This window comes from Otolemur garnettii, unplaced genomic scaffold (assembly GCF_000181295.1).
Source record: "Otolemur garnettii isolate 467f Iridium unplaced genomic scaffold, OtoGar3 scaffold00285, whole genome shotgun sequence".
Lineage (NCBI taxonomy): Eukaryota > Metazoa > Chordata > Mammalia > Primates > Galagidae > Otolemur > Otolemur garnettii.
Window position 1 is genome coordinate 506,278 of NW_003852680.1, and position 15,257 is coordinate 521,534.

The 15,257-nt window shown below is 49.9% G+C and overlaps 1 protein-coding gene across 1 annotated transcript in view; it reads left to right on the forward strand.

The window, feature by feature from the left end:
• Positions 1-10,524, forward strand: part of WNT3A (Wnt family member 3A) — a 42,537-nt gene extending 32,013 nt beyond the window's left edge. Inside the window, exons 3-4 of the mRNA XM_012813627.1 lie at positions 1,833-2,098; positions 9,909-10,524. Coding sequence (XP_012669081.1) covers positions 1,833-2,098; positions 9,909-10,388 — 746 coding nt within the window. The 3' untranslated portion in view covers positions 10,389-10,524. The remainder of the gene's footprint in view (positions 1-1,832; positions 2,099-9,908) is intronic.
• The last annotated feature ends 4,733 nt before the right edge of the window (positions 10,525-15,257 follow it).

The following is a 15,257-nucleotide window of genomic DNA, read 5'->3' on the forward strand; positions in this document are numbered from 1 at the left end:
CCTGGCTGCTGCATGAACCCAGGAAACAGCTGGAGAGAGAGCAATGGGAGGACAGAGGGCTAAGTCTGGCTGGAGGCCGGGGAGGTCAGGTGAAGAGACAGTCTTTGAGAATTCAGGAAGGAACCTGGCATGGCCAGAGCAGCATCAGACAAAGAGCTCAGCCTACAGCATATATGTGCACACATGTATGAAGGTGCATGCGTGTGCAAGTGCGGGAGGAAGCTAAAGGCAGGGAGTGCCATCCCTACTAGGAGCCTCTTTAGGTCCAAGTGAGAGATGGACCCACAGAGAAGAATGGGGAGTGGCAGAATGGGCTGGGAGGTCCCATAGCCACCTCAAGAGGCTGGAGCACCTGATGAATTTCAGGGCCTGGCATGAACAGTTTAAGGTGGAACCCTTCCCTAAGCCAGTGGTAGCAGGTGGATACAGAAGAAATAGAGAGCGCAGGACTACCTTGGGCAGGATCCTGGGGAGGGGAGAAGGCTGCTGGGGCCTACAAAGGGCTATCAGGGAAGTGTTGGGAAATCCACAGGGATAATCCCCAAAAGCAGACAGCAAGGGATGATTAGGGAGAGGGGCTTTGTCAGCCTGCTGGGTAGAAGGATAGGAGAAAGGGAAGCCAGAGCAAGGCCACTGACCTCAAACACCTTCTGCTTTGTGTGTTCTTAGAATGGGAGTAGACTCTCCCCCTCTCCCCGCCTTTCTCCTCTGCCCTCTCTCTCTTCTCTTCCCCACTCTCTCCTTATCTCTCTCCCCTCTTTTCTCTCCTCTTTTCTCTTCTCTTATCTCTCCTCCTTGGTGCTACTCTGCAGCCTCCCTCCCCTACTAATAAAGACCTTTGTACAAGCAAAAAAAAAAAAGAATGGGAGTAGATATGCATTTTTTGGTAACCGCTATCTGTGGGTGTGCTGTACCAAGCCATGTGGGTATGTCTGAGTGTGCGCACAACTTGCTTGCCTGGCCCTTGCCCCTGCTCCTGCCTTTATCACCTGGGCTTTGGGGCACAAACAAGCTCCGAGGGCTTTGCTGTTGTTTGCAAATACAATGTTTAGCAGACAGCAGGGGTTCTGTAGCCCTGTGTTGAAAGGCATGGCAAGTCCTCCCACTGCCTACAGCAGACTGTCCCTTTAGGGCCATGCAGAAGCGTTTGCACACACCTAGGAGAGGCAGGTATGTTATCCATCCTGTCCAGAGAAGCCGGACGGGGGGTCTGGCCTCTGCAAAGCCTAGGCTACCCCACAGACTCACACTCAGGTCAGGGACACATCCTGGGACTTTGGGGGCTGGGACTGGGGAAGGCAGCGCTGGAGGCCTCTGGCCTTGAGAAGATCCCAGAAGAATCAATACCAAATGAGGTACCACCTCACCCACTGGGACAGCTAGAATCCAAATGTCAGAGAATAGCAAGTGTTGGCAAGGATATGGAAAAGTCAGGCCCCTGGGCTGTGCCTGGTGCTTGGGGTAGAGGAGGGAAGGGGCCTGAGCCACCACAGGAGTGGGCAGCATGTGGGACCCTGAGTCATACTCTGAGGTCTCAACTCCAGCAGTGGAGGTGCCAAGAGGCACTGGCTCTCTTTTTTCTGGTTTTTGCTGCCTTTTTTTTTTTTTAAAGATCACTGTGATGATTTGAGATCTATCCATGCTGTTTTTCTTCTTATTGCTAAATTGAATTCCTGATGGACATGCCACAGGAATGCATCTGTGCATCCACCTGTTGATAGGTATTTGGGTGTTTCCAGTTTGGACCTCTCATGAGCATTTTTGCTGTGTCTTTTTGTGGACCAGGAGGACCAATCGGCCATGCTAAACCTGCATCTTTCCTCTCTCCTCAGCCACCCGAGAGTCAGCCTTTGTCCACGCCATTGCCTCAGCTGGAGTGGCCTTTGCGGTGACACGTTCGTGCTCAGAGGGTGTGGCTGCCATCTGTGGCTGTAGCAGCCGCCATCAGGGCTCACCAGGCGAGGGCTGGAAGTGGGGCGGCTGCAGTGAGGACATCGAGTTTGGCGGTATGGTGTCTAGGGAGTTTGCAGACGCGAGGGAGAACCGGCCAGATGCCCGCTCGGCCATGAACCGTCACAACAACGAGGCTGGACGCCAGGTAGGTCCACAGGCAGTGCATTCCCAGAGGATCGAAAGCCTATCTGTGGGCTGGGGGTGGCCAGAAAGGAAGTTCACGAAAGAGGACTGGCTTGCAGGAGCCACCACACAGTCCAGGAGGGAAGACATAGAGATGACTGCAGAAATCCCGAGGAATTCTGCAATAAGGAAATACACTCATGCATTTGACTTGATGCACATGACAAAGGGTGGTTGGCAGTTATTTAGGTGAGGAGAGGCTAGGACAGCTCCCCAAGAAGCCCAGGAGTAAAAGGCAAGAAGCCCAGGGGTAAAAGGCTGCAAGTGATTTAGTCTGTGTAGAATATGAAATGTGGAAGAAGAAAGAGGATTTTGGTATGGAGAGCCTGACAGGGATCAACCTGTGGAGAACACTGTGACCCTTGTGTCTCAGTCTGTTCTGCTATAACAAAATTAGGTTAGATGGGATATAAACAATAGAAGTTTTTTTTTTTTATTTATTTATTTTGGAGACAGAGTTTCATTTTGTGGTCCTCGGTAGAGTGCTGTGGCATCACAGCTCACAGTAACCTCCAACTCCTGGGCTTAGGCAATTCTCTTAGCTCAGTCTCCCAAGTAGCTGGGCCTGCAGGTGCCCATCACAACACCCAGCTATTTTTTGTTGCAGTTTGACCGGAGTCAGGTTTGAACCCATCACCCTCGGTTTATGGGGCCAGCGCCCTACCCACTGAGCCACAGGCATCGCCCACAATAGAAGTTTATTGCTCATAGCTCTGGAGTCTGGAAGTCCAAGATCAAGGCATGAAAGAACCAGTGTCTGGTCAGGCCTTGATTCCTGGTTCATAGATGATGCCTTCTCACTGCGTCCTCACATGGTAGAAGGGATGAAGTTCTCCCTAGGGTCCTTGTTATAAACCAGTAATCTTATTTATCGGAGCTCCACCCTCATGACCACATCACCTCCCAAAGACTCCCATCTCCTAATCTCATCACCTTTGGGGGACACAAACATTCATACCATAACAGCTTGTTAAAAAGGACTTGGTCACTGATCGTGATGGTTCACACCTGTAATCCTAGCACTCTGGGAGGTCAAGGCTAGTGGACTGCTTGAGCTCATGAGTTCAAGACCAGCCCGAGCAAGAACAAGACCCCATCTCTAAAAATAGCCAGGAGTTGTGGTGAGTACTTGTAGTCCCAGCTACTTGGGAGGCTGAGGCAAGAGGATCACCTGAGCCCAAGAATTTGAGGTTTCTGTGAGCTATGACACCAAGGCACACTACCAAGGGTGACAAAGTGAAACTCTGCCTCAAAAAAAAAAAAAAGGGACTTGGTCAGAAGATCAGTGTGAGAACAAGAGAGGGATGACTGCTGATGGACAGGACAGGGATAGGTATAAAGACCCAGTGATGTCAAGTGGATTTTGCATCACAGAGATGGTGGCTGGCTTTGGCCAGTGACTCTGGGGATCACAGAGCGTTGAAGAGTGACTAGGCATATTTGTTTTCCACCAATGAAGAACTAGAGAGGTCAAAATTGTCTTTGTGCTAAAGACAACTTCAAATGCAGGACGAAACGTAAAAAGCCCCCTGCTAAAAATGTAGAATCCCCAGGTATATACAGTAGCCCAGTTCATGATAGGGGAGATCACATTGCACAGCAGGGGAAGTGGGTTTTTCAGTAGTTGATACACAATCAGCTGGACAGTGCTAAAATGCAAATATGAACATTTCAGCAGGGAACTAGAAACTATAAGAAAGAATATGATAGATTTGGAAAAGAATGATAAAAATTACAGAACTGAAGAATGAATAGAGACTTCCAGTTAAAGCTGACAAGCTGAACATAAGCATTTCCCTCTGTACCCTCCTGGAAACCTACTATAATGACAATAAAGTAATGTTTATATAAATAGATATATAGAGATGGATATAATAGAGAGACAAATGAGATATGTAGGTAGTATATATAGAGGATAAAGAGATAGAGATAGATTAAATATATACAGAGACCAATATAAATAGATGAGATAGATAGTAGATGAACAGATAGAAGAGATAGATAGTAGATAGATACACAAAGAGATAGATAAGTGGATAGATACATAGATAGAAGATGGATAGATATAGATATAGAAAAAGAAATCTAAATAGGTAGAAATATAAAGAGATAGATAGTAGATGGATAGATAATACATGTGTTGATGGAGAGACAGATATATATGAGATTCTCTACCTAAAATGACTTAAAAAAACAGATACACATGAGAATATGGAAAACTGAAAAGGAGACAATGATAAATCTTTGAAAGCTAAAAAACAGATAGATGAATCAAGCAGACCCAAGAAAACTGAGTGTTGAGCCAGTAGAGGAGAAATCTGAGAACTCATCCATGAATTCCTAGTATCAGGCTTCTTGAGAAGTACACATAAATATTGGGTTGAAAACAGAAAGATTGGTTGAAAGTTTATTTTAAGAGCACTTAATAACCCATTCACTCCTCTGCTCAAATACTTGTAGTTATAGTCTCTCCCTTTATCATGGCAGAAGTCTGGAGATCTATTCTCTAAAAAGGAAGGTTTGTGTTTGGAGGGACACCAAACACACCCGAGGGTGAGGCTGCTAAAGTGAAAAGAGTCTCTCTAAATATGAAGGCTCATGGGCGGCACCTGTGGCTCAGTGAGTAGGACACTGGCCCCATAAACCAAGGGTGGCAGGTTCAAATCCACACCAGCCAAACTACAACAAAAAAATAGCCGGGTGTTGTGGCAGGCACCTGTGGTCCCAGCTACTTGGGAGGCTGAGGCAAGAGAATTGCCTAAGCCCAAGAGCTGGAGGTTGCTGTGAGCTGTGATGCCACAGCACTCTACAAAGGGTGACAAAGTGAGACTCTGTCTCTAAAAAAAAAAAACAACCCATGCCATTATCTCTATTCTTGATTCCCTAATCCTAGCAGCAAACCCCAATTATCCTCCAAGTAGGAGAATGGAAGATTCCTCTCTGGAGAATCTAATCAAATCAAATGAAGAGACTTCAAGATATTGACTTGGAGGGGGTCCCCAGTTAGATGATGCAGCTAGATCACTCTATAGTGAAAATCAAAGTTGAAAAGTCCCTCCCATGTGCAGGGACTTCCATTAAAATTTTTAGCATAGTGGGCATGGTGGCACACAGCTATAGTCCCAGCTACTTGGGAGGCTAAGGCAAGAGGACTGCTTGAGCCCAGGAGTTTGAAGTTGCTATGAGCTATGATAATGCCACTGCACTCCTGGGCAATAGAGTAAGACCCTGACTCATAAAACAAACAAACAAAACCCAAAGACATTCAATGCGCCACTTCTAAATATGAGCAGATAGCCAAGGATCATCAGACCTTTGAGGAAAGCCTCCAGTGACAACAACAGTGCTAAACGCCCAAACAAACAAAAACAATGTTTATGGAAAAACACATTGTAAAGAAAGATGAAAACTTGAAAACTTCAAAAAACTATCATTAATATCCCCCAAGGAGGGCTCAGTGGTTAGGGTGCCAGCCACATATGCAGGGGCTGGCAAGTTTGAACCCAGCAGGGGCCTGCTAAAACAACAATGACAATTACAACAAAAAAAATAGCCAGGCTGTGATCTGTGATGCCATGGCACTCTACCAAGGGTGATATAGTGAGACTCTGTCTCAAAAAAAAATAAATAAATAAAATTGGGTGGTGCCTGTGGCTCAAAGGAGTAGGGCGTCAGCCTCATATGCCAGAGGTGGCGGGTTTAAACCCAGCCCCAGCCCCCAAAAAAATGCCTAAGGAGATAAAATACTGTATTTATGAAATTAGAACAGGATGTTAATTTTAAAGAACAATTCAGAGAAAAAAAGTGCTCTTAGAAATTAAAAATATCATAACAGAATCTAAAAATTTCAGCAGAAAGGCTGGGAAATAGTTGGAAAAACCCACTCACAAAGTAGGAAAAATAAACAAAGAGAAAAAAATAGAATATTTAAAGGATCTATTCAAGAAAAACAGTAATGAATGCAAAGAAAAGGAAGTTAGGTAAGGAACAAGTCAGGAAGTTTCCCCAGTACTGAAGGGCACAGGTTTCAGACCAAACAAGTGCAGTTAGTAATTGAAAAACAGAGAGAAAAAGACCCACATTAAAACACACTGTTTCAAAATTAAAGCATACAAAATAGGGGATCCCAAGAAGAACATTTGGACTTCAGGAGCAGGAATTGAACCTTTCAGGAACCACAATAAGAGCCAGAAGAAAATAGAGTAGTACTTTCAGAATTCTAAGAGGTAAAATGATTTCAAGCCAAGAATTTTATACCCTGCTAAAGTATCGATTAAATGGAATAGTAGAAAAAGTCTCACTCTGTTGTTCAGACTAGAGTGCCATGGTGTCAAATTAGCTCACAGCAACCTCAAATTCCTGGGCTCAACCAATTCTCCTGCCTCAGCCTCACAAGTAGATGTGACTACACATGCCCGCCACAATGCCTAGCTAATTTTTCTATTTTTAGTAGAGACAAGGTCTTGCTCTTGCTTAGGCTGGTCTCCAACCTCTAACCTCAAACAATCCTTCCCTCCTTAGCCTTCCAGAGTGCCATGTTATAGGTATGAGCCACCAAACCTGACCTGGAAGACCTTTTCTTATAAACACATGCCTTCAAGATGATTAAGTTGATCCATGTATAAAGCCTGATGTGTTTGAACATCTTGAAACACATGATTGTTGGCACACATTGAGGTTGGCACCTGTAGTCCCAGCTACTTGGGAGGCTGAGGCAAGAGATTCACTTAAGCTTAGGAGTTTGCAGTTGCTGTGATCTGTGATGCCATGGCACTCTACCAAGGGTGATATAGTGAGACTCTGTCTCAAAAAAAAAAAAAAAAAAGTAAAATTGGGTGGCGCCTGTGGCTCAAAGGAGTAGGGCGCTGGCCTACTCCTTAACAAGGAATTAAGACAATTAGGCAGTGTCCATAGCTCAGTGGGTAGGGCACCAGCCACATACACTGAGGCTGGTGGGATGGAACCCAGCCTGGGCCAGCTAAAACAATAATGACAACTGCAACAACAACAAAAAAATAACCAGGCATTGTGGCAGGCACCTGTGGTCCCAGCTACTTGGGAGGCTGAGGCAAGGGAATCACTTAAGCCCAAGAGTTAGAGGTGGCTGTGAGCTGTATCACCACAGAACTCTACCAGGGCAACAGCTTGAGACTCTATCTCAAGAAAAAGACAATTAAGGGAGAATTTGGGGCTGAACCAGTGATGGGTGCATTAACAATAGCAATAACAAAAGTTTGTGTAAGAAAGGAAAAATCATCAAATGCTATGTTTAATACTTGGCTCAGTAGAGTATGACATTTAATATAGTCCCAATGCCATCAGCAGTGAATATTGATATAAAATTACACTCAGTTTTAGGGTAGAAGAGGCTTGTGGCTAGGAAGTGGTTTATTCAAGTGGTAGAATTGTAAGAAAGAGCTACATAAACTCCTGTCATCCATGGCAAGAGGCCAACAGATAATGCCTAATGCTGAAAAATCAGGAAGTAGAAAGACAAATATTACTAGAGCCATAGGCATTGCAAAGGGCAGCATATGGAGCCAGGATTCCTGTTTTACTGAACAAGTCCAAAAAACTATCGAACTTTTAAAAGTTGCACTTGTGTAACTTTGATCACAAGTAAAACTAGGGCTGGGTGTAGTGCTGCAAACTGTAATTCCAGCACTTAGGGAGGCCAAGGTAGGAAGAATGCTTAAGGCCAGGAGTTCGAGACCAGCCTAGACAACAGAGCAAGACCCCATCTCAAAAAAAGAAAACATAAAACTAAAACAAAAGAAAGAAGAAAATAGATATTAGACAAACTAAACCGGCAGAGCAGGGGGGTGTGTTCTTCTACAGATATCCATGAGAAGATTCAATACAAGAAGGAAGAGCTCAAGAAACAGCTGAGAGAGATGGACAGGCCAAGGCAGGATCTGGACTCTGAGCCCTGACAAAGTCTTAGACCAGGACTGTATGGGAGCCACAAATGAGACCCACATAGATCATTATATGCTTTGTAGTAGCCACATTTAAAGAGTTTGCAACTGAAATGGGTTTTAATACTGTAATTTCTTTAACCCAATATAGCCAAAATGCTCCTGTTTTAAAAATGCATTTTTTTTTTTTTAAACAGAGGCTCACTCTGTTGCCCTGGGTAGAGTGGCATAACATCATAGCTCACAGAAACCTCAAACTCTTAGGCTCAAGCAATCATCTTGCTTCAGCCTCCTAAGTAACTGGGACTACAGGTGCCCATCATAATGCTAGGCTAGTTTTTTCTATTTTTAGTAGACAGGGTCTCTCTGTTGCTGAGGTTAGTCTCAAACTCCTAAGCTCAGCCTATCCACCCTCCTCAGCCCCCCAGAATGCTAGGATTACAGAAGTGAGCCACCATGCTCCACCTTAATAATTCATTCTAATAATGTAGTCAATATTAAAATGATGAATAAGAGGCTCAGCACCTATAGCTCAGCAGCTAGGGCACCAGCCACATACACCAGAGCTGGCGGGTTCAAACCCAGCCCAAGCCTGCCAAACAACAATAACTACAACCAAAAAATAGCTGGGTGTGTGGCAAGCACCTGTAGTCCCAGCTCCTTGGGAAGCTGGGGCAAGAGAATCACTTAAGCCCAAGAGTTTGAGGTTGCTGTGAGCTGTGACACCATGGCACTCTACCAAGGGCAACAAAGTGAGACTCTGTCTCAAAAAAAAAAAAATTATGAATGAGATATTTCACATTCTTTTCTCATACTCAGTCTTGGAAATCTAGTGTGCAGTTTGCACCTGTGGCCCTTCTGAATTTGGACCAGCCAGGTTTCATGGGCTCATGTCGGCCAGTGCCTGTGTAAACAATCCTAGATGTCACCACACTCCAACTTCACCCCTTCCCTCAAAGTAAAAAAGGAAAGAAAAATTGAGTTCTCCACTGTCCATAGGGAAAATCACACCCTCCTCAGCCAGGCCCCCGAGGCATCCCACAGCCTTATGTCCCAGCACTGTCTCCCTCTTTTGCTGTAGTCCCCATAAAAGGACCGGCTTTCTGGGTCACTTCCCACCCAGCCCATAGACACTTTCTCTGGGCAGCCTGCTTGGGTTCCCCCAGTCAGAAACAAGGTCGCCCCTCCTGCATCCCTGCACTCTTATGCACCTACACCACAATTTGGCACTTTATCCCATGTTGCTGCTCCTCCTTTCCTTCTCTCCATAAAGGTTTTCTTTTTTTCTTTTTTTTAAGAGACAAGGTCTCACTCTGTCTCCCAGGCTAGAGTGCAGTAGTGTGATCACAGCTCACTGAATTCTCAAACTGCTTGGCTCAGGTGATGCTTTTGGCCACCCGAGTAGCTGAGATTAGAGTTGTGTGCTCCCAGACTTGGCTAATTTTAAAATTATTTTTGGAGAGATGGGATCTTGTGATGTTGCCCAAGTTGGTCTCAAACTCCTGGCTTCAAGGAATCCCACCTCAGCCTCCCAAAGTGCAGGGATTACAGGTGTGAGCCACCACACCCGGCCTATTATAGATATTATAGAAGTACTCACCTGGGCCATGGATGAGGGTGGCCTTGAGTCTGGCAGGAGAGATGTGTGCACAGCCCAAGAATCTGCACCCTAAGGAAGGGGGTGGTGCTGGGGGCCGTGGAGAGGGCACCTGCTCTGCCATGGAGCCTCACCCTCCGCGGCGGGGGGGGGGAGGGCTTTATGGTGCGGGGAGCTGCAAGCAAATAACAGGGTCCCCAGCTGGAGAGACACACCAGATGGCTGCCCTGACGCTCACCCTGACGCGTGCCCCACAGGCCATCGCCAGCCACATGCACCTCAAATGCAAGTGCCATGGGCTGTCAGGCAGCTGCGAGGTAAAGACCTGCTGGTGGTCGCAGCCCGACTTCCGAGCCATTGGCGACTTTCTCAAGGACAAATACGACAGCGCCTCAGAGATGGTGGTGGAGAAGCACCGCGAGTCCCGCGGATGGGTGGAGACGCTGCGACCGCGCTATACCTACTTTAAGGTGCCCACGGAGCGCGACCTGGTCTACTACGAGGCCTCCCCCAACTTCTGCGAGCCCAACCCGGAGACAGGCTCCTTCGGCACACGCGACCGCACCTGCAATGTGAGCTCGCATGGCATCGACGGCTGTGATCTTCTGTGCTGCGGCCGAGGTCACAATGCGCGCACAGAGCAGCGCCGGGAGAAATGCCGCTGCGTGTTCCACTGGTGCTGCTACGTCAGCTGCCAGGAGTGCACGCGCGTCTACGACGTGCATACCTGCAAGTAGTTGGAGGGGCGGAGTTCTGCCGGGTGGGGCAGGCCCCGCCTGGGTGGGCTCCTAGGCTGGGTTTCTCCCTAGGTAGAGCATGTGTCCTTCCTGGAAGGAATGAAACGGGGCTCCTCCCAGGGGCCAGGGCTCCTACTTGGAGGCCGGGTATTCTCCCTGGGAACCAAGCTCCTCCGTGGATGGGGCGGGCCCTGCCTTGGAGGGGGTGCTCCTACTTGGAGGAGGGGTCTCCTCCCAGAGTGTGGGGTTGTGGATGGTACAAGGCCTTGGGGTGGGCTCCTCCCAAGGGATGGAGCTACCCTTGACAGAGACGGGCTTGGGGCTTCTGCCTGGAAAGAGAGAAGCTTCCTCTCCCGACAGGCAACAGGCGGTGAAGCCCTTCCAAAGGGGATGGGGTTCTGGTGGGGGTGGGGCTCTGGGAAAGCTATTTTCTGAGGGTGGGGCTCCCCCCTGTGGGCGGGGCTCTTCTCTGGAGATAGGACTCGCGAAAGAAGCAGTCCTCCAGAATAGGGTGTGGCTCCTGCAGGAACCTGGGCTCCAGATCAGAGGATTCAGTCCTCCAGCCCTCTCTTCCCAGGCTCCCCACAAAATCCCATCCACCCCCTCTTGTCAGCATACAGCCACGGAGACCTCATGGAGTGTCATCAGGTCCCCTAACCCCTTCCCCAGCCTCTGGGATCTTGGGCCCACTCTCTCCAAACCACTGGCTCTGAGATGATTCAGGGGGTGGAGACTTGTATCAGCCCTCCCTCAGCCTGGGCTTTGCCCACCTTCCAAACCAAGAAGTCTACTGAGGAAAGCCTGCAGCACCCTCCAGCCTCCAAGCAGCTCCAGGAACACAGCTCTGCCCTGGAAGAAGGGGAGAGGAGCTTCTCCTAGGGAGGGAATCCTGGGCCCACGACTCTGAGACCTGCCTCTGCCCCTCCATCCGCACTCGGATCGTCTTCCTGGGGCATGTTCCTGCTGTTTCCCAGGCCCCAGCTGCCTGGCCTCCCCTCCTCCCTATCCTGGGGTTTCCCTACCTGCAACCCATCCCAGCTATAGGAGAGAGTGAACTACTGTCCAGCCCTTCCCCAGCCTCTCCCTGTCCACAGCCCATAGTAAGGGAAAGGCAGGAAGAGAAGCCACCTCCCAAGACTGCCCAGAGCTGCTGGCCTCATTCTGGGGTTATGTAGGAGGTCTAGGGTACCTCACCCCACAACTGTGCTGCCAATGGAGGACCTACAGCCCTGAGACAAGGTGGTCTCCTTTCCAGTCCTTTGTGGCCAAGATTGACTCCCCATGTCCTCCTGTTGGGTTGATGGTCACCAAACTGACATCCTGCAGCCACTATCCTGGAGCCTCTGGCTGATCACTGGACCCTCCAGCATGAGAATAAGAGTCCACTGGACCCATCCTGCTGATATCCACAGCCACCCCATGGAACACTCCCCTCAGCCTCTGCCACTGTGAACCGTCTCTCACCCTAGAGGCAGTGAGAGGAGACATGGCTGGGTGGGTGGACCACCCCAAGAGCCTGGAAGAGGGGACACCACTGTCCTCTGCCTTGAATTCTGCATTTTTTTTTTTTTTGGTTTTAATTTTATTTCTGATGCTGCTATATCCACCATACACTGGAGTTAGATGAACAGATGTGGTTTTTTTTTCCTTTTCTTTCTATGAAAGAAATTATTTTAGTCATAGCTTGTGAGTTTCAAATAATGGGGAAAGTATTAAAAAAGAAAGAAAAGAAAGGAAGAAGAAACAAGCAAACAAATCAATCCTGTGGTCTGTGCTGGATTTTTGGTGGTAGGTGGGCACATTGTTGGGGAGGTGGTATGGCAAACCAGGGCCCCAGCAGGAATGTCAGATAAGTCACCTCCCTAAAATTCCATATTCATTTAGCACTAGCTGTGGTATGCCTGAACCCTTAAGTTTGGAGATGGCTACCTGGTGGCTGGTGACCTCTAAGTGAAGGCTCAGCTGGATTCTAGCAGGAATAGGGCATAAGGCCAGCCACCAGGAGCACCTCTGGGACCCCCACTCCTGGGCAGGGACCTCCTGGGGCTGTGGATGACAGGGGGTGAGGAGTTGGTTCTGTCTGCCACAGTTCCCACTCCAAGTAGCCTGGGCCAGGCAGGAAAAGCCTGCAGAATGAGCAGGCCACCCTCCCTCAGGAAGCTGAGTGCACCTCTGGAAACTGAGGCAACAGAAGCCAAAAGTCTCTCTCAAGGCCACACAACCCCCTGACTAAGCACTGGTATCTGTACTCCTGTGTCATCACCTCTCAGCCCTACCAGATGTCCAGCTAGAAGGTGAGAGTAGCAGCCCAGCCCCACCCTCTCAAGAGCCTGGGCCCAGCACAGTCATGTGTACACGGCTGGAAGGCAGGGATCCTGTGGGAGAGCAGGAGGGGCTGGGCCATGCTCCCGGGTGTCCATTTGCTATAGAGATTCACCAGTTCATCCTGGAATTAAAGTCCACACAAAGAGGAGAGAGGGAGCCACTTGTGGGAAAAAAACAGAAGGGAGGTGCCAGGCAGCTCTGGGGAGTAGAGAGTGGACACTCACTAACATCCTCTGCCTGGAACAGATGGGAACACAGTCTAAGAGCTGAGAGCCAAGAGCCAGCAGGACACATGCTGTGGGCCATACTGGGCCACTCCCCGCCTTTGTGTCAGGAGCCACAAGGGAAGCCACTACACTCGCCTCCCTCTACCCAGAACAACCACAGGCAGTCCTGTCCACTATACCCCCAACCAGGGCCCCTCACCCTACCCCTCCAGTTCCCAGTAGTCATGTGGCCCTTCACTGACCAGAGACCCCTATACCAGGATAGTTAGGGAGGCAAGTCCCAGGTAGAGAAGGTGCTGCCAGGGATGGGGTTGGAGGGTTGGTCCTAGGGAAAGGATAGTCACCAGTGTTCTCCAGCTGTCCTTTGGCCAGGGCCTGTCAGGGTCTACAGGAGAGAAGGAACCAGGTCCAGAGCTCTGGACTTTAAGCACCCCTTTGCATCACCTTCCCAAACTGCATCAGCTGCCCTGCACCCCAAGGTGGGCACCCCAGTGTCACTCTCCAGCCCGTGGCTTTGTTGGCTCATGGCCCACTGCATCTCCTGCCAGTCAGTTAGTTCCAGGACAACACTCACTACTCGAGGGCTACAGGTATCTGCAAGACCTGGCCCTGACCCTATCCCCTGCCTGGTCAGGTCCAGGGCTCAGCTGGGGCCAGATGGGCTGCCATTTATATAAAGGGAAATAGCGACTAAGGGTGCAGGGCCACACCAAGGATGCAGGACAGATGCCAATTCTCCCTGTTGATAGGTGAGTCACCCAATGGGGCGGCACCCCAAGTCCACACAACCCATCAGGCCACCCCTAAAAGGGTCAGTCTCTGAGGCAGTGACAGGCGCCCCACAGGAGCCCTGTCTGACAGGGCACACTGTGCCTCTGAGTCAGGGCCCTGGGCAGGAGCCTCCCTAATTGGCACCTGCTGGGGCTGGGTGCCAGGGGCATCACAGATGAAAGACACAGACCCGCCGGGGAGGCGGCTGGGCAGGCAGGCGGGCAAAAGGGGTGGAGGGGGTGTGGGCACAGCCACCAGGTCACAGAGATCTGAAGAACCAGGGAATATGGCAGGGGCATAATACTTAAGGAGTGTGATGAGGCAGAGCTGGGCTTCAGGGAAGAGAGCTGCAGGTCAGAGCCCACACACCCAGACACAAGACAGAACACTTAGGGTTGAGGCAGAAATGAGGCCTGCCTGTTCTGGCCAGCACAAAGTACCCAAACACCTCTGAGCAATAGGACTCCAGGCTTCGTGCTGCTAGGACCCTGAGAGGAGTCAGCAGTGGCCTGAGCACACACAGCATGCCAGGGACCCAGGAAGCCCTGGCATCAGGGTGCAGGGCTAGGAGGTCTCCCTATAGGCCAAGTGTCAAAGACCACCATGAAGATGGTCTTAGCTGACCTCATCCACACCATCATGGCCTTTGGGACAGAGGAAGGGCAAATCGCACAGGAAGAGGGCCCCAAGGGCATGGGAGCCTTTGCAGCCCATGGGGACATAGGACAGACCCAGGCTATAGGTAAGAGGAGGTGGGAGGCTAAACCCTTGATTCACTGCAGTCAGGAGCAAGCCTTGCCCCCTTCCAGGCCTCAGTTTCCTTTCTATGCAAAGGGAAATGTGATGAGGGGTGTCAGGGAGCTTTGCCAGTGCCCGCTCTGGAGAGTGGTGCCTCTCACCTACCAAGACTTCAGCAGCAGCATCTCCCCAGGGCCCCCACCCCCACCCTCCAGACAGGACCCTCAGAAGCTGCCTCAGCCACTCCAGGGAGTTTACAGCAGAGGGAGGAAATGGCCCAGTGGGCCTGTTCACAGGTAGTTGAGACAGGACAGGGAATAACCATATAAAAGGCCTGGAAGCTGTGGGCCAGGGCTCCCCATGGCCCAGCCCCCTGCAAATCTCACTCTCCTGCTTTGAAGTCTTGGAGAGGGTGTGACCAGCCCCACCTTGGGCCCCCCAGCGGCCCTCCCTCTCTGTGACACCCCCTTCCCTGTACTCCCACTTTGTAGGTCCTCCCCCCAGGCTGCCCAGGGCCCTCCTGTGCTGGGGCCCCCAAAGTGGAACTGGCCTGGGGTCGCCACACCAGGCACACCTGGTGTCAGGCCTCTGACCCCAGCAACTGAGAATATCAGTATACTTTGCAAGCTCTGGCTATCCCCCACCACCTTGGGACCCATCTGCCAAAAGATAACTTGGCCCAAAAGCTGACCAAGGACCAAAGCTTAGGGGTGCTGCCAGCCTCTGGGGAATCCTAGAAGATGGACAGAACAGACAGGAGGAATTCTGGGATGCCCCAAAGTCCCTGGAGCCTTCTTAGGGAGGTGAC